Here is a 22,360-nt window from a genome sequence, read left to right as displayed (position 1 = left end):
GTTTTCCAGAAGTTAAATAACCTTGGTGTTATGGGTTATGGGTTTTCTATAAGAGAGTCACAAAATTTGAATTTGAGTATTTGGTATGTACATCATCTTTTAAAAATTCTCTCTGATTATACTTTTCTTACTGATAATTTTCACCTCCCAGTAAGTTTTTGTCCTGAGTTCTAATCAATGACTGCATTAAAATCTAAAAGATGAAAAACGAATATGTTCAGAGTTGGGGTTGACCTCCCTGCTGTCCTTCTCTTACCCCTTTGCTTTGGAGAGCTCTGTGAAAACTGGTTTCAGATGGGGAATAATGGACTCACTGTACTTGCTGATTGTAGCACTATGGCTCCTACTGGTGTCCCATTGACTTCTTCCTGTCTTATACAACTCTGGAGTGTATGTGTATGCAGTATAGACAATCATCACTTGTACATGAAGTACAATCTGCTGTATTTGTCCTTATAGAAGTTATAGTTAAAATTGTAAAAATAAATTATATTCATATATAAGAAAAACTTATAATTTCTCAGAGGGCAATCTCAGAAATGTCATTTTACTTACTAACTGATAATACATATCAGAAAAATAATACACATTATGTAACAAGAGTGTCCTAAGAGCCATTTTAATTACTTTGATGTCATTACAAAGTATCTATGATTCATGTTAGAAAATACTAAATACATTTTAGCTTACATTTTAAAGACTGTAAAGAAAATATATTGACTTTAATTTTTTTAAGAATGTGACAAAGGAGCTGAAGTTAATCCTTCAGCTTCTGTTTTTTCTTTGGTAACCTGTGTCTTCAAAGTTAAGCATCACTACTGTTTTAATGAAGTCTGTGAGATGGGAGGGAGGAGGCTGGATGGACATGTGGTCTCTGAGCACTTTTCCTGTGTGTGTCTGACTTCATGTCGCTCCTTAGTCTTGCTGCCTGGACTCTTCCACAAGGCACAGAATCTGTGTGGGTGATGACACACGTGCCTAAAGCTTAAGGGACAGCGTACTCCATTGCCTCTGTCTAACTCTCTCCTCTTTCTCTCCCACCTGTCTCCCACTGCATCCCTGTGCTTCCATCTCTTGGCGTAGCCATGCCAAAGTCAATGGCCGCGTGTATCTAATAATAAATAGGTGGGTATGTTGATGTTTTCTCTCTTCTTGTTGTTTAAAAATGTTTCTTCACATGTTAAACATTTTTACTGCCATATAAAGTAAAGTGGTGCCCTCAGACAGTGGACGGTGGCCCCAGGTATGCTTGTGGATGCACTTTGCAAACCAAGCCATTTTGATGGTGCTGCAGAGTGGCTGTGGAGGTGGTCCAGGGTCTTCAGCTGGTGCTCAGTATTTGGTTTGGGTCCCGATTTATACGTCCCACTGATTTTGGTCTTTGGTAGGATTTGGTCACGGCTTTTCTGAGAGGTTTACACCTCACTGATCATTAAGGAGAGAGCTCAGCTCAAGAACTGCCTGCTCCACACAATCCCATCAATGCCAACACCCTGCTGACACTTGTCTGCCCTCCCTCCAGATCCCTGCGGCACTTTGTCAGCTTTCCTTCCAGAACCCTGCTTGTCTTATCTCCTTTGCTAGGTGTAGGTCTTCTTGGGTCTAGATGTCCTTTGCCATACACAGGAGATGTCCCATCACTGAACCCTCAACCCTACTCATTAGTTGATATTTGGTAGGTACATCCTGAGTGAAAGAAAATGGCCACGGTATGTGGTCTTTAAAAACTCAATTTCCAAATGCAATTCTATGAGAAATATCAAAATATTAAAGAAGTATCTTTTCTATTCATAGATTACACAGTATGTGTCCCCACACCACAGAAAATACAAATAACATAACTAGACATGGTCCTCCCTTATGATGGGTGTTACCTGAGTAAATAAAATTAAGCATTGTACAAGGGCTGTCTGGTATCTGCTGGAAGCTAGTATGAGAAAAAAACAATCCCAGCTCAGGTATAGCCACTGGGTAGATAAGAAAGATACGCTCTAATTGGGAATCTTTACCAGCTACTTAATGCCCGTGTCCAAACAAAAGACAGCTCTCTGATGTTTTTCATAGAGCATGCATCACTTGTTTTATTGGGGGATACATATCAAGATTCAGACTTGCCCCAAATATTTTAAATCCCCAAATATTCCAGCTTTATCTCTACCTTTATTTTTTCAGTGGAATCTCTCACTTTTGGAGAAAGCCAGAAGAAAGGCTAGCATACCCCCCCAGAGAAAACTTTAATCAAATACATTGACTGGCATTTCAAAACATGTTTCATAATACCTTTACAATGTGTCTACATTTTAATAGAATTCCCTACTCTATTAGAATGGTAGAATGATCTCTTTATTACATATTCTTAAGTTCAATATTGTTTTATAAGGAGAAAAATGTAATTAGGAAAGTGAGTTTGTAAATTTGAAAAAAAAAGAGTTATACCTACATACAAAATACCTACATTCAAAATAGATATTACCTTACCCAAAATATGTGATAAAAGAAAATAGCATGTACTGAGCCACTGGGAAATGATATAGACTAATGTTATTAAATTGTGGGAAAATTGTCAAAATATAAAGTTGAGTATTTTCCCAGTTATATATTCTCAGTAATGAACCACCTCTCTGGATTCTATTCAGAGAAATCAGTGTGACACCATACATGTAAGATGTGATGCTAAATTCACAGATCAGCTGTTTCTATGTGAATACAATATTCTTGAAATTGTGTTAGTTCTGTAAAACCACTCCAGATGCCACTAATATTGTGAACACTACAAATCTGCAGTGCATCTCTTTCCTAACTTCAGGCACGTCTTATACCTGTGCAATGTATATTTCACGCATTCCAGTTAGAATAGCCCACTGTTCTAGACTAGTGGGCTAAGGGATTTTGCAATGGCCAGTTTTCCAGTTTCTTTAATGGAAACTAGTTTAATATACAACTTCTCAAAGCAAGTCCTAGTACTAAAGTAAACCTCTTTGGCATTCATGGCACACAGTTTCTTTCATTGAAGCAAGTGCCCTTACTAACAGTTACTGAGCTGTCATGTGGAAATGCACAATGTAGAGATGGCTGACAACAAGATTGGTGCCTTCTAGAGGGTCCCACAGAATACATACCAAGAATAAAAATGATGATACAGGTGGAGCAGTGTGTGTACTGCTCTTAAATGAAAGAGTTGGACTAAAAAATGTGACGAAAGTCATCTGCTTTGTTAGGGCAAGCAGAGTAAAAATACTACTATTCGAAAATTAATAGTGAGGAGCCCATACCTCAGAGTGTAAATCTCACAACCCCCCCCACACACACACACACATGGATGGACGGATGGACAGACAAGTACACAAAGACAACTAAAAAAGAAAAAAAGAAAACATAAAGAGGTTAAAAAATGAACTTCTGTGGAGACAGATGGGTGAAATGGTTTGTTGTCAGGAAGCAGAAGGAAGACTTCCTGAAACCATTTCACATCTATCTAAGGTCCCAGATAAAAGCCTGTCCTCTGGACATTAAGTGCTCTATGAGGTCGGAAAAGAATGACAAGCACTATGAGTTCTGCAGCCTGAGGTTTCAGGGAATATCTCCCCAAAGTGGGCTTCTCTGGCTCAAAGTGACATCAGTTTTCTGGAGGACATTCACGCTGCTGTGTGTAGCGGAGGTCACTTCCTTCAATCCTGAGCCCCGTGTTTTCAGTGGTTAAGAGCCACACACAGGACAGTGAGCAAGTGTGAAGAACACATGCCCTCGAGAAACACTGGACATTTTCCTTGAGAGAGATTTTCTTAAATGTGCAGACAGGCAGGCAGCAGAAGCATCTTCTCCCCTGGCCTTCACTGAGTGGACCCTGCAAGAGCACATGCTTTACCCTGATTTTTCACTAGGATGAACTTAGACAACACCCAAGCATGGAAGTCTCTCCTTAGAAGATGGGGTTTTGCCTTAAATGTTTCCTTCGTAACTACTGCTTATGTGAACCATCCACAGAAACCGCCCTAATTTTCAAAATATCCCAGTTGTTTCCATCCTACAGATGAGCAGGTTGAGGCTAAGGAGGCAGGCCCAGTACTTTGCCAAGCCACGTAGGTAGAAACTCTTCCCATTGGGGATTCCCTGGGCTTTCTGTCTCCTGAACCCCAGGCTTTTGGCATTCTTCTTATATAATAAAGATAAAAATGACAGAGCTGAAAAGATTACATGGTGTTTTTAAAACAACATGCTCCACCCAATTGTGCTTTGAAAATGTTTTCATTATGTGTGTTTCATGTGCACATGTTCTCCTGAATGTATAATGAAAGAAAACAGCCAATGAAATTTTCAGAGCATTAACAAGCTCTGGCACGTTTCTCTTCCCCTTTCCTTCCCCTGATCCTAAGACATAAAGGGACATTGCTCCAGAGGCTACCTCAATGTCCCTCTGCCCTTTCTCATGAATTAAATCAGAGTGCAGCAAACATGAGTTGCAGAGCCCAGAGGCCTTCTGCTCTCAACTTTGCCTGGCCCAGAGCTCTTATATAGAAGTGTCCAGAAGTCAGTGTAGAACTACTTCCAAAAGACTCATTCCAGCATCTTCTTCTCCTTCCTTCATTTACTTTATGTGCCCTAGATATGGTAAGCAGTTTGGAGCCATCTTTACTGTAGACATTTTCTTATGTGGCCTCAATAGTGACCCCAGCAGCAGTCTCATAACTAGGAGTTTCATCCCACAAATAGCAAGGATTATTAGAAAGTTGTCTTGTCAGTTCAAAGTTTATGCTATCTTTAAAATGTAATCCAAGATCACCATTCCATAGGATAAATGACCAAAGTCTTTGTCCTAAAGACAGACACCGTCCTACTTAAATAGTTCAGGGCTGCAGCAGTTTCAGAATAAGTGTATACTGACAACTCTGACCCCATACTGCTGCTACACCCAAACATGTCATGCAGAGCCCTGACAGATGGATTGACAGATGTCTTTGATGTTGTGATGCACAGTATTTCTTTAAAAGAAGAAGGATGAGGAGGAGGGAAACGAGAAGTGATCATTGCAGTTTTAAAACTAATCATCTTTCCAGTAATTGAGAATATGAGTTAACTAGCTTAAGTCTAGGGTAGGATGTCAGCATAATCCTATCTCCAGCCACTCCCCCATTCCTAGCCACACCCCCATCCCAGCCACACCCCTAGGCTGAACTCCCCTCAGATACTTTCTGTCTTAAATTAGCAGTGTGCTCCTGGCATATAGTAATCTACCTGCTTGACCCCTGTTAAAGAAAATGTATTTTTATGATACTCTCTAAAAGCCCAAGGGCAACATGGTCCTAAGACAGCATTGCCTTCAAACTATAGGTGTTTTCAAGTATTCTGGCAATGAACATAGCTTAGAATTTATCCAGACAAATTTCTTATTTGATAGGAAATTAACCAAATTTCAGAACAGCTAATTTTGTGAAATTCTACAATCCGGTTTATAGCAGCATATTGTCTATTGTGTCATAACCAGGTTGACATATATAGAATAATTATTACAATTGGAAGACATGATTAGCATTTCCATAATACATGTTTGTTAAATGCACTGCATCATTTACAGTGTCTTTCATAACATTCACCTGAATAGGAATAAAGAACTTCCCATTTTTGAGGCAATTAAGAAGTTTGGCACATTGTACCTGCCCATAGTTTCAGCCACTTGGGTGGCAAAGGGAGGATCGATTGACCTGGGGGTTTTGAGAGCAACCTGAGCAACATACTATTCTGTCTCAAAAATACAGTGTGGGACAAAGCCCTCACTTGTGCTGTCTGCTATGAAGTAAACTATGGGACCTGGCTGCTGTCAAGGCAGTAAATCCCGATCCCCTGCATTCTTGCTCTGGCTCTGGCTCCTACAGAATCTCCTGCAGCTTCCCATCCACAGTTCACATCAGTGGTCCACAGACGGGATGTGATGCAGATGCCATAACCACTCCCGAAAGTGTGTGGCTCTCCTTGCACATGCTTTATCAGCTAGTAGCATGAGATTAGCCAATGCCAAGGCTGACTAAGAGCATACATTATTTAATAATTTGAAAAGACTTAGGTAACCTGTGAATGACACGATTCCTGTAAGATGGTTCGAAGCCTTACTAAAAGAGCATGATGCCATTTGAGTGGGGAGCCTATAAATCTTCTCCCCTACAAACCAACCATCCTGTCCACCTGGATCAGTTGCTAAGCCTAAATACCTAGTGGACGAAAACTACTGGTGCCATTCTGGAATGCACTTGGCATTAGGTCATCACTGCACCTGGCATAGCCCTATGTGGTAGTGGATGGATGATATATAGCATGATATGTGATCTCTGACATCCTTATAATTCCTCTGTTCTCATCTCCTTTTTTTCCTTTCTATCTCAATTACTTTGAGCAGCATCAAGAAAAAATTACCAATCCACCAGAATGAGTAAGTCCCCCTGTGAAGCCATGAAATGCTTGCACTACACGATGCCATTTCATGCTTCTACATCCTAAACTCTGACCATTTTCTCCTCCAGGAAAAAAAAAATGTCAAGTTTAGGTGTCAATAGCTCTCATTCCTGACCAATCACTAGAACCTGAATAAGAAAGTCTAGCAAAGCTGAGTTGACAGTTTGTTTTTAGAAAGAACTTAAAACAAACCCACAAAACGTGGTGAGAAGCTAATGCTCACGGCACAGGGTCTTTGTCCACGTACTGATTAGCCTTGGTGTGGCCTCTGTTACTTGCCCCTTGACTGCACCTTCTGGAGCACCTTCCTCTTCTTACTCAACTGCTCTCTGCCCACAGGTTGGCCCACCCTGAAGGAAGCCTCCCAGACTTAGCCGTCATGAATATGACCACCAGCCTGGATAAGCCTGAGGTGCAGAAGTTGGTAGAGGCTGGGGAGGAGAGGCCAGAAGAAGGTACCAAGAAGGCAGAGAAGGGTGAGCCAGGAAAAGACAGTGATGAGTCTGAGGAGGAGGAGGAAGAGGAATCAGAAGAGGAAGAAACCTCAGGTAACCCTAACAGCATAAATGACAAGAATGACTTTCTCCAAAAGACATGTCTGTGATTCAGTCTAATACAAGTTGAAGAGTAGTTTTTGTTGCTATCGTGATAGTATTTATATTCTAATTACTGCAATAATTTACTTTTCATCTAACTTAAAGAGAAGAGAGCAGATAGTTGGCTAAGAATTCATGATGATAGGCAGAGTGTCCATGAGGAGACCCAGAGGAGTGTGTTCTGGTCTTTGCTGCTCATGGGAACTCTCATAGGATCTGTCCTGCTATAGGCCCCTGCACAGAACCACTGACAATCCCAGATGTCACTTCAGAGACTCGTTCTTGGGAAAGGTGCTCTGAGGCTTGTCAAGGAAAATGATCATCATGAATACATTACTAGTTCTGGTCCAACACTTCAGAGTGTGGGAGCTACAAGAGGTGGTGTGCAGTTGCATAGTTGTTCCTTTAGGCTAGTGCCCTGAAGTGTGTTGAACAGCACTGACTTAAGGGTTCCATCTTCAGTCAGTAGATTTTCCCCCAGCTTTCTTTTTAGAAATAACCAGGAATGAATAGAGTAGAGTGGCCATGGTTATTGAGAAATGTTGTCTGGCAGAGAATGCAAAAGGTAGCGAGTTTGGTCTCTGTCATAATTCTTAGAAAGGGGGAGGGTGTTGCCTCTGGGGCAATGTGGGAAATGCTATGCATGTCTTAGCTGGGTCTCTGCTGTACAAAAGGAGAGAATCAAACTGCCGTAGGAGGAAAATTACTTTTAAAGGCATGTCCCGAACCCTTGTTACCTTCTCCAACTCATCTCAGAAGACCCAAGGCAAGGACCAGATGCCTTTTTCACATCTGGATTGCAATTCTGCCTGACAAGTAGTTAAGGCTAGGATTTCATTATGCTACTTTAATGAGGACTTTGGGCTTTACTGAAAGGGTCCTATCAAAACTCCCTCCTCACTCTTACTTCCACGTTGTACACACCTCTGAAATGTTCTTTCTGTTGACTGTCCACCTGAGTCAAAAGCATTTTTTAAATGTAACTAAAACCTTACCAAATGTTCAGATCAAGGACAGTCACATTACAGCTCCCTCTGATGGGTTAACACAGTCCAGAATTGAAAAGGCAAGATTATGTGGCTTCCATTGGGGTTGACCCATACAGGGCTATATTGGTCTGAGTCCCTAAAGTAGAAAATGTACAATGGTTTATTTGATCAAGAAGATGATTAGAGGGGCTGGAGAGATGGCTCAGAGGTTAAGAGCACTGGCTGCTCTTCCAGCAACCACATGGTGGCTCACAACCATCTATAATGGGAATCAGTGCCCTCTTCTGACATGCAAGCATACATGCAGACAGAACACTGTATACATAATAAATAAATCTAAAAACAAAGAGGATGATTAGCATGAAGTTGATCACACTTTAGGAAAACATACTGATTCTGAGGATGAACAAGCTGTCTCTGCCCATAGCAGACCTGACAGGCAGGCTTATTAAAGTAGATTGAAGAGCCTTATCCACTTATTTGCCTCTGTGCTTGATGAAGGTTTTTTAACAGTCTTAGAAGTCAATCAAGACAAAACTCTTTGCACAAATTTACTTATAAGGCATATAATAACATGGTCCCTTGTGTTTCAACTTAAGTTCATGATTAGCAGCATGGCATGGAAGGGAGATCTTGGGTACTTCCTCTCTAGCTTCAAAGAACTCATCCCCTGACTATTGGGCAGCTTCTCATTCCATCCTGAAAGTGACAAGATATGCTCTGGTTAATAACACAGACAATGGCCATGCTCCTGGCTGTATTTCCTGCCTTGCAGATCTAAGGAACAAGTGGCTGCTGGTGATTGACCGCCTCACTGTGCTCTTCCTAAAGTTCCTGGAGTATTTTCATAAGTTGCAGGTGTTTATGTGGTGGATCTTGGAGCTGCACATCATCAAAATTGTCTCGTCATACATTATCTGGGTGACTGTGAAAGAGGCAAGTGTTTTTTTTGCTGTACTACCAGATTGAACAGAGCACAGCAGGTCCTCATCCCCTTTGTCTGAAAATCTGTGGCACTCGTATTATGATGCTCCTTGCACTCAGGGACTAAGACATATATGAATAGATAGGCTTTATTATACAGAGGAGCCAAGGTTAGTGGAGAAGAGAAGGGGAAAGAGAAAGGAGGAGAAAGCTTAGTTTCCATTTAATTCAGCCATATAGAAAAGGCTGCTTTCTGACATGTGTGAAGTGGGCTGGTTTTCTGCACCACGTGGGCATATATCTCCCAAAGTTCTCTTTGAGGAAAGGGATAAACTTCCAGTTTGTGTTGCCAAGGAGTAGACTTGGGTTCCAAAAGATGATGAACTCTTTACTCAAGTTCATTTCACTTGCTACCTTCATAAGGTGTGGAACCGATAGTATGCTTGATTTATAAAGAAAAGGATCATCATTCCATCAACAGTTCCTTCATATTCACTGTGGAGAAACAAATGTTCCTTCAGTTTATTCATCCGATAGCTTTTGAGCACATGATGTTAGCCAAGGATCAGTCATTTTTGTAGACCTATAACTTCCCTGGATGGTTACAATTCAAAATCTTAAACCTAGGTCAAGAACCTACTGCCTAAAACTTCTGACGAGTTCCATCACAACACTCCCAGCCGCTTGGCACATGGGAAACATGGAGGATGTGTTTTGTGCAAAGTACATTATGACAACAAAATCTGCCCCTGACCCTGGTTAATCAGAAGCTTGTTACACACAGAGACAAACAGCATCTCCTTGGGAATTTTGACTCATCTGGATTGTTTGCAGACCAAACATTCCATTTGTTCTTATTATTGATTTTTATATATTTTTCTTAACTAGCATACAAAATAACAAGTTTCCTTGTGTCATTTTTATACATATTTTGTTTGAACTGTTCTCCCCCACACCTGTTTCCCTTCATATCCCCCTGGCCTCCATCCCCCCTGTACCATTCTCCTCCAGTATTGTCCCTTCTATTTTCATGTCACATATGTGCTAGTCCCCTCCCTAAGCCCCCCTCCTTAAAGCCTCATTTTTCCTCTCTCACTGGTCCTTTTCTAGCTTACTGGCCTCTAAACACACTCAGTGGCACAAAAACAAACACATATATAACATGGATTCATTTTTGATGAGCATTCCACTAGATTCTTGTCAAGGAGATGTTGAGCTCACAGCCTCCTTAGATCATGATGCTGCAGGAGAACAGGAGTGTGGAGTGAGGGGCATGGCATTTGTTGAATGAAGTAGCTCCCAATGCTGAACCCGTTTTCCTGTTTGTGAGGTATTATAAAAATACCTTCCCTGGAAAAACTCCTCACCCCTATTCTTTTGCCTCCCACTGGTGACCATGTCCTGTGATGCACATCTTGTCCCCTCTCCTGGCTCCTCTCTTCCTCTGTCTCTTCCCTGTGTCCCCATTTAGCTCCAGGCCCTATGCACAGCCTACTTTGCCTAGTCCCCATCTAGGGGGCAAGTGCATACACTTCTGAAGCCCAGTGACTGCCCATCTACACACAAAAATGGTGAGACATTGGTCTGTTTGCAGCCCACTGCTCCCATTGATGAGTAGTACATCATCATGAGTGTGATGTTGTCTGGGACGTTTATGGATTTAGCATTTTCTACATGCTTCCCGAGGGCAGGGAAACCCTCGGGACATTTGTTACCTTGAACCAGGTTAGGAATTAAGACTTATGATCTTTACCTATCACTTAGAAAATGATAAGTTCAGTGCAAATTACATGCACTTTTATATTAAGAGTCTTTAAAACACACAATGACAGAAATATGAGGCTTACTTCATTGTAAATGCCTTTAATACAATTTGCTCTTTAACAAGCAAATTTGCACCACCTTTGGCTAAGAGTCAATCCATGGATCAGAATGTTTTGATAAAACATGACATTTGCTTTATGTCCAAGCACTTGCTGGGTTATTGGCTATTCTTACGAACAGCATCTTTTTTTGCCCTGGGTTAATTTAGGGCAACATATCTTTCTACCTTATCAATTCAGCACTTCATTCTCAGAGAGAGCATTTGCCTTCAGTAGTGACAATTGGGTAAGGAGAAGAGTAGCATACTGCATATATGCTGTTCCTTACTGTTCATGTTTTTCTCAATTTTTTTTCCACTTTTAAAGCTAGATTTGGAGCCTGTTCTCTCAAAGCTCACAGAGCTTGGTACCTAGTACATACTCAACTTTATAGTGGGTATCCCTGAGAGTGTGTCAAAATAAATTAATATGATTTGTGGCTAAATAAGATAGTGGTGCTTCTGTATTCTTCAAGAAACTGAGATCTATGGAGACTGACTAGACTTGTGGACATCTGTCTGCTTGAGAAGCACATGTGCAGCCCAGAGCCAAGGGTCAAGCTGAACTCATCGTCCTTACCCTTAGATCAGTGTATTCATGACATTTCAAATCTCAGCCCTGGTACTTCACCCACTCAGACTTCCCAAAATAACTGGATGTCTGTCATGTCTCATACTTTCTCCACTTAATCTACCATGCTCAAACTAGTCAGGCATCAAGTCAAGCTACTTTTACTTCCTATTCCAATCCAGCACATGGATTTTTTTTAAATGTTATCATAGAACCACAGGATCCCATGCAACCATGGAATCCCTAACTCTACACCTCTGAGGCTCCTGAAGATCTGGGCTCTGGCCTCTAGCCTAACCCTTACATTTTACCCTCCTTACTTCTGTGGTACTTATCTTCCCTTCAAACTCTCTGACATAAGGTCTGTTTCCTGCAGAGTGAGTTCATGTGCCATTTCAATGGTTCAAAGGGGATGAGCCAAAGCTTGACTTTCACCTGCATCTCCATCCTCATCTATAACTAGCCCAGTGACCTATCCTCACCATATTACCTCCTTTGTTTCTGTATCCTTGACCCTGAGTGTGCTTTGCATCTTCCACAGCCTGTGTTAGATTTTTGTCAATCCCCTCTTTGGACTGAGGACCCTTCAGGATGCTATAATAGGAGCCCAGAAACATCTATAACTTAGCTACTGTTACATTATATTGATACTACCTGATTGTATGCCTGTCTGCTTTACAAGTTCAAGAACACAGCTCCTCTACATCCTTGGAATTCCTAGCATCTAGGACCGTGTCTTATACACAAGAACTCAGCCAGTTTTTGCTGAACTGGAATCACATTGTCCTGTCTTGTGAATGTCTTGCCATGCCATGCATTTCTGTCTCCATTTCTGATTTTGTGTTTCCAGGTGTCTCTGTTCAACTATGTATTTTTGATTTCTTGGGCATTTGCTCTGCCATATGCCAAACTCCGCCGAGTGGCTTCTAGTGTCTGCACTGTCTGGACATGTGTGATCATCGTCTGCAAAATGTTGTACCAGCTGCAAACCATTAAGCCTGAGAACTTTTCTGTCAACTGCTCCTTGGTGAGCCTCAAAGTTGGGGGTCCTTCCTCGCTGATCTTAAGAGGATCAGGGGAAATATTTGAGGGGGGTCTCCACACCAAGAGCATTCTGTTTAGCTTACATCACCTTACCCACATTAGATCTGTTCTGGCCCCTTGCTAGACCTAAAGCTGCTCTTAACCTGAGTCTCCTCCTCACTTGAAATGGGCCCTCACCTCCCAACCCCACAGATCATAGCTGAAGGGGGCACTCTGAACACTGTCAATCTCACAAGCTGTTGTCACCCCACTTTCTCTTCTTTTCAGCCCAATGAAAATCAAACCAACATACCCCTTAACGAGTTGAACAAGTCTCTTCTCTACAGTGCCCCGGTTGATCCCACCGAGTGGGTCGGCCTGAGGAAGTCCTCCCCTTTGCTCGTCTACCTGAGGGTAAGGCTTTGTTGAGTCTGCACCGCTATGGATTGTGGTCCCTCTCCCACCACTGTGAGATGCTTCCTAGCCCCTCTATTGGTGACTTTGTCTTCTTAGCGGATGTCTAAAATGACTAGATATTAAAATCAGTATTATATTGTGCTGAAACAAACTTGGCTTAGCAACTTGCCCTCAGTTCACTGAAATACCTTCACTAGCTCCTCATGTTACTGTTAAAGTGCGAAGTTGGTGGGCGCATCAAGACTGAAGCAAGTCCACAATGTAAAGTTAAGTGTTTGAAAAGGAGAACATTGCAATGCTGTGCACAGCATTATCTTTTCTAGAAACAGAGAAAAACACTAGACCAAAAAAATCTACCAGATTGTCAATAGTGATTATTTCTGAGAATGAGGCATAATAGCATTAAGAGCAGTACTTGCTATTAATTTCTGCTTCTTGGATGTTTAAAAAAGGAGACATACTTACATTACAAAATCATATAGCATATTTTGAATGAAAGTAATCATAGAGATTTAATGAGAACAAAACCATTGAGATTCTTGTACATTCTTCCACATTTTACTTTGATTAGTAACTCAAGCAACCTTAATCATTGTCCTGATTGCTGACAAGACACTTAAAGATGAAATCTCTACTGCACTTGGCACCCAAGAGTTTTAAATGTACTAAACACTCCATTCTGTAATTTCTAGATCTTCTATAATAGTTACTGCCCAAGTGGTTGTCAAATAAAACAACCTGATATTTGGAAAGTCTGAGATATGGCCTCTGTCACCTGTTTCCATGTGTCAACTCTCTTGTCATGACTATTGTTATGACTAGGACTTTTCCATCTTGAGCTTGTTTCTCATCATACCGCCCCCATGCCAGAGTACAGAGGTGTTAAGTTCACTCTCTGTCTTCCTGTCTCATAGATCAGTGCCTTTCCCAGATGTCCCTGTGATACTTTGCATTTAAGGGTTGCAAACAAGGTCAGACTGTACTCTGGGATCTGGGTGCTGTTCCCTTAGCATGTGGCATGTATTTAGCAAGCCAGTAGAAAATCCAGTCTTATACCCAGAGAGGATGGATCCTGTTACCACAGTAGTCAGTCCCATTCACAAGAAAGGTAGGTCCTCAATAAATAAGATGAAGAAATAGGCACAATACTACATTGAGTACAGGTGAGATATAATATAACATTGTTTTTTAGGTATCAAGAATTAAGTACGGTATTTTGCTATAGTTGCTGAGAAGTACTGAATCACAAGACCTTTAGCATACATAGATGTGCTTTCTCACTTTCTGTTTGTAGAATAACCTCCTGATGTTGGCTATTTTGGCCTTTGAAGTTACTATTTACCGCCATCAGGAGTACTATCGAGGTCGAAATAACCTAACTGCTCCAGTATCCAAAACTATCTTTCATGACATCACAAGGTTACATCTAGATGATGGACTTGTCAACTGTGCCAAATATTTTATAAACTACTTCTTCTACAAGTTTGGCCTAGAGGTGAGTTTTCTTGTTCATGTGTTTGATTTCTTTTCATGAAAATTTAAATAGTTTCTTTGGGCTTGTTGGTCATTGAAGGTTCACTACACATCCCTGTTGCATATTCACAACGCCACTGAAGCTGATTGGTCAGCTTAGCTTAAGTTTGTGTTTTCAAAGGCCAGGAGTCAGTATCCTATTCTGTAGCAATGCACATGGTCCCTAGGTCTCCTGAGCCATCTAAACACATCTTCACTATCATTTCAATTTCTTAAGAATATAATAGATTTTCTTTTTTGTTGTGCATTTTGAACATATAAACTATGAGGAGAACTTTTGCAACCTGAAATGGTGATCATAGAATTATAGAGTAGTTGTAAAGTGAGTGGAAGAGTAGAATTCTATAATGGTAATCTATAATGGAATTAATGGACCAAATTTGCAATGGTGATTATTTTCACAAGGATATCATAGCTCTCATCCTTGCCACTGATAAAGCTGTTACTCTGAAAGGTTCAGTTAGTCCTCTCAGAAGTAATCATATAGCATTTCTATTTTCATGACAAAAGACACTAAACGGTAAGACTCCTTGGGGACCCATACAGACAGACTGAGAAATGCTGGACTCTGGTGTCACTTTCCTTTCTGATAAGCCCAATCCTTCTTGTCTCTTAAACATCTTTATACAGACCTGTTTCTTAATGTCAGTGAATGTAATTGGACAGCGGATGGATTTCTATGCCATGATTCATGCCTGTTGGCTGATTGGTGTCTTGTATCGACGCAGAAGAAAAGCCATTGCTGAGGTCTGGCCCAAGTACTGCTGTTTCCTGGCTTGTATCATCACCTTCCAGTACTTTGTTTGCATTGGCATCCCACCTGCCCCCTGCCGAGGTGAGCCCTTGCCTAGAGAATCTGCTCTTAGCACAGCCATAGCCAGTGGACAACTGAGAAGGTAGAGATGCACCAGGAAATTGATTGTGCCTGCTCATCCCTACCCCTTGCAGATTACCCGTGGAGATTCAAGGGTGCCAACTTCAATGATAACATCATCAAGTGGCTGTACTTCCCGGATTTCATTGTGCGGCCCAACCCTGTGTTTCTTGTCTGTAAGTGTTTCTGCTGTGGTATCACAGGATGTAGGTATTTGGCCTCATATTTGTTCCTTATTTTTCATATGTTAGCTATTATCACATTTTGTTCCTCTACTGAACTTCAGAATTATATGAAGCTTGTCTTGTGTATTAATGTTAAGTCACCAATAGCTTCTACTTGCTCACTTCCATTTGCAAAATGAATAAATCAACACTGAAATAATTTATTCACTTCCCAACACCGCTCCCTTGCAAAGTATATTAGAGAGGAAACTTTGCAGGTTGGCTCCCTTTCCAGCCACTATGGCAGGAAGACCAAAATGAGAGACAGGGCTGTGGCAGTGATGGGGAGCCCACAGATGTCAGTCACAGGAGAGCTGCGTACAAGGCCTTCCAGGACAACTGAAGATGGATGGTTGGAGCAGCACTTCCAAAACACTTAGAAGTGGCAGTCTCCTGGAAAATTCCATAGTGACTCCCCTACTGCAGAAGGTTCAGGAGGATTTTTTTAAAAAACAAGGAAACCACCTGTACCTTTAGCAGCCTAGAGACCTAGCCGGGAGGTCTGCTCTAGTCAGCTCAAGGCTGTGTCCATGATCTTTCATGAGCTGTCTACTTCCTTTGCCACCTGCTCAGTGTGAGCTCTGAGGAAAGTCTGTTTACAAATGGAAAGGAGCTGGTGAGAGTAAAGAACAGAAATGCCTACATCTAGCCCCATGAAAAAATGAGCTGGTGCTCTGGTGGCTTCCTCAGCACTGGTAGGTGAAATGTACCACACCCCAAGATTCATGGAGGCAGGCAGGCATCTAGTATTTGAACATGGCAGCATCCAGATGCCACCATTGCTAGCCCTCCATACATCTTGCTCCCTCTGTTGTCCCCTGCTGGCGTCAGGAAATGGGGACTTGGTCCCAACCTTAGAAGCTAGTATGCTCTTTGGGGACACAGCTTACTTAGGAGCTAAGGCTCATGTGTGCCATGTGGTGGTGGTGTGTGGTGTTTTAGAACCTGAGGTGGCTGTTTCTGTCTTGCCAGATGACTTCATGCTGCTGCTCTGTGCCTCCTTACAACGACAGATTTTTGAGGATGAAAACAAGGCAGCTGTGCGCATCATGGCCGGGGACAATGTTGAGATTTGCATGAACCTTGATGCAGCCTCGTTCAGCCAGCATAACCCTGTACCAGATTTCATTCATTGCAGGTAATGGAAGCGTCACCTCTTTCTAGGCGGTCTTTGTGTGCAATGTCACTCAAACTGCCCCTTTACTGTAGTCTGTTAGTGCAGCACCAGGAAAGTAGATCAGTCTCTGAGTTACACCCATGTGTCCCTCTTGTCCCGGCACGATGTCTTGTGTGGCCCCAATCTCTTCTTCCAACAGAAAACACCTTAGCCCAACAATACCAGTAGGCAGCTCTCCAGCAAGAACACTCTCCACCCCTTCATCTACCTCCCGCCTCCCCCTTCTCTGTCCATCTTCTTATCCCTCTCCCTCTTTCTTCCTCTATTTTCTTGACCCTTCATCTGTTCTCTCGAACTCCACCTCTGCTATTTACTACTTATCTCTCCTCATCCTTGCTCTCCTCATCTCCTCTTCTCATCTCTTGTCTTTATCACCCCTCCTCACCCCTGTCCCTCCTAACCGACCCCTCTCCTTACCCTTGTACCTTCTCAGCAATCCACTCCTCACTACCCCTCCTCATCACACCCCTTCCTCCTTACTGTCTTCATTACCCCTCACCCCGTCCCCCCTCATCCCTGTTCCTCCTCATCACACTCCTCCTTATTTCTGTCTTCATCACCCCTCATCCCCGACCCTCCTCACCACTCCAGTCTCTCCTCTTCACCTGTGTGGTTAGGAGCCTCAGGTATGAAGCCCCCAGAGCTGGCCTGTGTGGTTCTGTCCTTATGTCGTGTCTCCCTGAGCCCTGTGTGGGCTCCCTTCCCAGCACTCTGCCTTCCCCCTCGTTCCAGTCAGGTGACACTTAGTCTTGGCTTTCTGAGTGCTTCTCCTGGGAGCTTTGATGTAAGCCGGCTGTCTGTCTCTTGGTGCAGTCTTTCAGTATTGTGCGTTTTCCAGACTTAGTTTCATCCAGAGGCCTGCCTGGTGTCAGGCTCCCCAGCAGTCCTCATCCTGGAAAGCTCTTTAGACTCACCTCAGCCACGGTGTAGTAACCTAACATCGAGGTCTGATCCTCCAGCCTCTAGGCTCATGGGTTATGTCTGCCCTCTCCCACTGCTGGGAAGAAGTGGACAGAGGCAAAGGGAATGTAATGGGGGTACACAGGACACCTATGTGGAGACCCCAACTTCTGGGGAGATGTGTGACATGCATCACATACTCCTTGGCATTGTCATTGTAAGAGCCTGCCTTATCTGCTTTTCTAAAGTGTACGCATAAAGGGCAAAGGCTCTTCTGAGTTTTTTGTGGTTTTGAGGGTTTGTTTTTGTTTTGTTTTGTTTGATTTTTTTGGTGGTGGGGAGTCCACATTTCCTATGCATATTCCTGGGCCTATATAGTGCATATATATAGGCATAACTTAACTAGCTTCCATAGCCCAGTTGTTTAGATGTCTGACTCCTTTCCAAGTGCTTTACTTATATTGAGCCATACAAGAGAGTGGCACCTCCAGCCACCTCTGGTGGGGCTCAAACTGTCTCATTCTACTGTATCTGTGTGAGAAACTAGCAGGTTGCTAATCCTCAATATGGCTTTCCTGCTTTGTTTAGACAATTAAAGAAGTGCTATAATTACAATTTCAGAAAAAAATGCATATTTTGTTTTACTCTTAAGATCAGTACATGTCAAAAGTTCACTTATGGATGGATACATTAAGACACATCCCATTTCCCAGTGCTGCTGGCAAGGTCAAAAATAGACCACACTTTATGGAGATTATTTATCAACTCCTACAGAATTGCAGCCCATTAAACAAATCGTGAATCCAGAATGTCTTCCCCAATCCTTTCCCTAAAACCCAAGAGGAAAAGCTTCCAGAGCAAGGCTTCAGAGAAGCAGAGCTGAGCCCTGAGCAGCAGTTATACCACCTGCTGCCTGCAGAGTGACCCAGGCTCTGGAAGCTTCCACAGCTACTAATCATCATAGAAAACCGTGGGCCCCATACTCCAGTCTCACCGGTCATCACTAAAGCCACTGTGGATGGACAATGCCCCAAAGAGCCTTGCATCAACCCAGTGACATCCAGAAACATCTTCCATCTATGAGGAGGGTTTGTTTTCACTTCTAACGAAATCTTTGTATCCAGTATGTATCTCTTGTAATGTAATAATACGTTTTAGTTCCTTGAGTGTAATTCATTGCTCACTTTCCTGCCGGGCAGGAGGCACCTGTATCTTGGAATCATTTTTTTTTTTCCATATAACTATTCATGCCTTCCAGAGAAAGACAAAGAATTTTGAATATTCAAGTGGTAGGCTGGAAATGTTCTTTTGCAGGGGCAGGGTTTTGTTTGTTTTTTTGTTTGTTTTTGTTTTTGTTTTTTTTTAAGATGGGGTTTCTCTGTGTAACAGTCCTGACTGGACTGGAAATCCCTATGGAGACCAGGCTGGCCTCAAACTCACAGAGATCCACCTGCCTCTGCCTCCTGAGATTAAGGTGTGCACCACTACCACCACCTGGCCCAGGAAATGTTTATTTTGTGAGAAACGAGTCACAAATGAGATGATAAGAAGCACACTTACACATGGTGCTTTCCCAGCTTACCTGTTTTTCTAATACTGTTGGTGTAGGGGTTTCCTGTGCAGCAGGCAGTGGTATGCAAAGACCTCAGCATGTTTTGCCAAATGCTTCGATGGACAGCCTGATGTTGAATATGAGGTTTGTGCCTCTCAAAGAGGAGTTCTTTGTGCTGCAATCACCTTTGCGTTGCTTGGGGTGTGTCTTCCAGGTCTTACTTGGACATGTCCAAAGTGATCATCTTCAGCTACCTCTTCTGGTTTGTCCTCACCATCATCTTCATCACGGGAACAACCAGGATCAGCATATTTTGCATGGGTTACTTGGTGGCCTGTTTCTATTTCCTGCTCTTTGGGGGTGATTTGCTACTGAAACCCATCAAGATCATCCTACGCTACTGGGACTGGCTGATTGCATACAACGTGTTTGTGATCACCATGAAAAACATACTGTCAGTAAGTGGCTCCCACTGCAATAATGAGCTCTTGGTTTCAGTATAAGAATGGCAGTCCCCTTGGTGGCTCTTAAAAGCCTCAACCTCTCACATGACTCGAAAGCCCCAGCCCAGACACTGCCACATGAGGCTTCAGAGCCTGCTCGCCACTCCTGGTTTGGCCATGTTACACAGAACCTTTTCCGTTCCTTTCTCCCATCTCAGGGTTACACGATGGAAGTCAATGCGCTCAACAAATAAAATCTAAAATCCCAAGCTTCCATCTCTCATAGTGTTACTATGAAGTAGCCCTTTTATGACTGAGTTGGGGTCACCTGGGTGCCTTATCTTATCATGTTCATCAGAAGTGAACTCTTTTGTCTAGAGAGAGTTGTAGGATGTGAGACAAATTGAGATGTTTTCTGGAATTCCCTGTCAGGTGGAAGAAGGACACTCTCTCAGCATACACACATGGGGGAAGGCCTAGGCCCTGCCCCAAATCATGTGACAGACTTGGATGATTTCCCCCATGGAAGGCCTCACCCTCCCTGGGGAGCAAAAGGGGGATGAGATGGGGAGTTTGTGGGGAGCATGGGAGGATGGAAGGGAGGGAACTGGGATCGGTATGCAAAATAATTTAAATTTTAAAAATCTACAAAAAAAAAAAAAAAAAAAAAAAAAAAAAAAGAACGTCTCTCTAGAGACTAAAGGGGAGGTCAGTCCCTGCCCAGGAGAAAAAGAAAAGAAAACCTTTCTGGCATGGGATTAGAGCCTAGTTTGAAATGTTCATTTCCAGGACTGCAGACTCCGAGCTGAATAACCCCTGTTTGGGGAATGATGCTATTTGACTATCCTGGGCCATGTGCAAAGTTTACCCTTGGGAAATAATGCTAATTGACCATCCTGGGCCATGTGCACAGTTTGCCCAATAGCATTTGTGTGTTGATTTGCAGTGGTTACTGTTTATTTACACTACCTAGCTAGGGATTGGAACTTGGCATAAGAAATTCATTATTCCCAAAGTCCTTTTGTGCACCAGAAATACATCCTGGTTTCACTGTCAGAGGTCCCTCAGACTGCCCAGGCCTTCTAACTGAGACCTCCTGGAAGGCATCACTCTCCCTGTGGAGTGGGAGGAGATGGAATGGGAGGAGTATCAGGGGGGGCATGGGAGGGAGAGAGAGGGAACTGGGAGCCATATGTAAAATAAGAAAAAATTATATATATATATGTATGTATGTATGTATGTATATGTATATGTATGAATGAAATCTCCGAAACTGTGAGTCAAAATAAAATTTTTATCCTTAAAAAAAAGAAAGAAAAGAAATTCATTACTATGGAAGAACTACATGCCAATCCACAGAAAAGACTTCTTCACTAAGAGGATTGGCCAAACAAGTTGCAGAGCACATAGTCTTCCCTTGGTTTCTCATAAGGATTATTTTTCAGAACTTCCATGGACTCCCAGACTTCAGATGCTCAGCTGCCTAGTATTTCACAGTATTAGCATAGCGCCCATTCATATCCCCCTGTGCATTTTCCATCTTCTCCAGATAACTTATAGATACACACTACAAGTCCCTGGTACACAAATGAGTGCTCTACTGAACTGTATAGGGGATAATGGCAGCGAATAATGTATATCAATTCAATACATGTCCTCCCCCACACCAAATATCTTCTATCCAAGGTTGGTTAATTCCCAGGATGTTTGGACCTATGAATGTGAGGGCCATGTATCATCTGTACCAGCCCCAAGAACTCTACTATCCTTTAGCTTAGATTTGGAGTGATCTTCTGGGGAGCAGTATATGTTTGAGTCATGTGACCCTGAGAAAATCATTCTACTCTAATGAAAGTCCTTGTCTTACCCACAGAGTCAAGGCATGTCCTACAGTAGTCCAGTTTTTGTAAGGGGCAGTGCATCACACTAGAGACCCTTTCCATTCCCACTGGGAGGAATTCCCCCTGAATTTACATTGCTCTATGAGCAGCTAATGCTTCCTCTATGCATTAGAAATGGAGGGTGGTATTTTAGATACTACAGGCCCCTTATGGAATAGTTGGCCTGGGTTCTAGGGAGTTCTTGCACCTTGGGCTTGTTAGTCATCAGATCTGTTTTTCTGGATTCAGAGCTTGAGGTTTCCTTTCCTACTTTCATTTCCAGATAGGAGCCTGCGGATACATCAGTGCACTTGTGAGAAACAGCTGCTGGTTGATCCAAGCGTTCAGCCTTGCCTGCACGGTGAAAGGCTATAAAATGCGTAAGTATGAGAGGACCCTTTGGGAGAAGAAATATGGAAGAGGAAGGGAAGCTGTGTTGTTCTGACTTAAAACCTAGAGGGAGACACAAAGAAATGAGATAAATCCCTCCCTGAGATGGGAAATATGAAGCTATACTCTGTGGTGCCTTGCTTTTCACAGAAGGGGCTCCCCAATACCCTGCCACACTGGTGCAGTACAGGTACCTCCACATACATTTTCCAAGAGGATTAAAAACAATACCAGCTGCCTTCTCAAGGCTGCAGTTGCCCCGGTTAGAATGGTCAGTCCTCAGGGCACCACAGGCTTCCGGACCTTCTCTCTTCAAGAAGCTGAGGGGGCTTCTGGCACAGAAAACCAACTGGGAAGAGTCCTGGGATATCTAGGATGATTTTTCCCACAGGAACATTGGGAAATTCCTTCTGCCACTTGCCTCAGCTCAGAATCACAGGTCATGTCACCTGTGTGCTTCTACAATGCTCCAAAGGCTACTTACATAATTGCATTCTTTGGCTGTGGCTTCTAAATCAGGCTGTCCTTAGCAGAGGATGTAACTACTATCTACAACTTGCTA

General features: G+C 42.7%; 1 protein-coding gene across 1 annotated transcript in view; it reads left to right on the top strand.

Moving 5' to 3' along the window:
- The window catches only part of Piezo2 (piezo type mechanosensitive ion channel component 2), a 330,402-nt gene that overhangs the window by 250,110 nt on the left and 57,932 nt on the right, over positions 1-22,360 (top strand). The window contains exons 18-28 of the mRNA XM_051201086.1: positions 1,084-1,125; positions 6,784-6,992; positions 8,805-8,965; positions 12,236-12,412; positions 12,697-12,822; positions 14,120-14,320; positions 14,989-15,193; positions 15,307-15,408; positions 16,429-16,594; positions 19,300-19,543; positions 21,692-21,788. Coding sequence (XP_051057043.1) covers positions 1,084-1,125; positions 6,784-6,992; positions 8,805-8,965; positions 12,236-12,412; positions 12,697-12,822; positions 14,120-14,320; positions 14,989-15,193; positions 15,307-15,408; positions 16,429-16,594; positions 19,300-19,543; positions 21,692-21,788 — 1,730 coding nt within the window. The remainder of the gene's footprint in view (positions 1-1,083; positions 1,126-6,783; positions 6,993-8,804; positions 8,966-12,235; positions 12,413-12,696; positions 12,823-14,119; positions 14,321-14,988; positions 15,194-15,306; positions 15,409-16,428; positions 16,595-19,299; positions 19,544-21,691; positions 21,789-22,360) is intronic.

This window comes from Phodopus roborovskii, unplaced genomic scaffold (assembly GCF_943737965.1).
Source record: "Phodopus roborovskii unplaced genomic scaffold, PHOROB, whole genome shotgun sequence".
In the NCBI taxonomy this organism is placed as follows: domain Eukaryota; kingdom Metazoa; phylum Chordata; class Mammalia; order Rodentia; family Cricetidae; genus Phodopus; species Phodopus roborovskii.
Note: the sequence above shows the minus strand (reverse complement) of the source record. Positions and strands in the feature narration are given on the sequence as shown.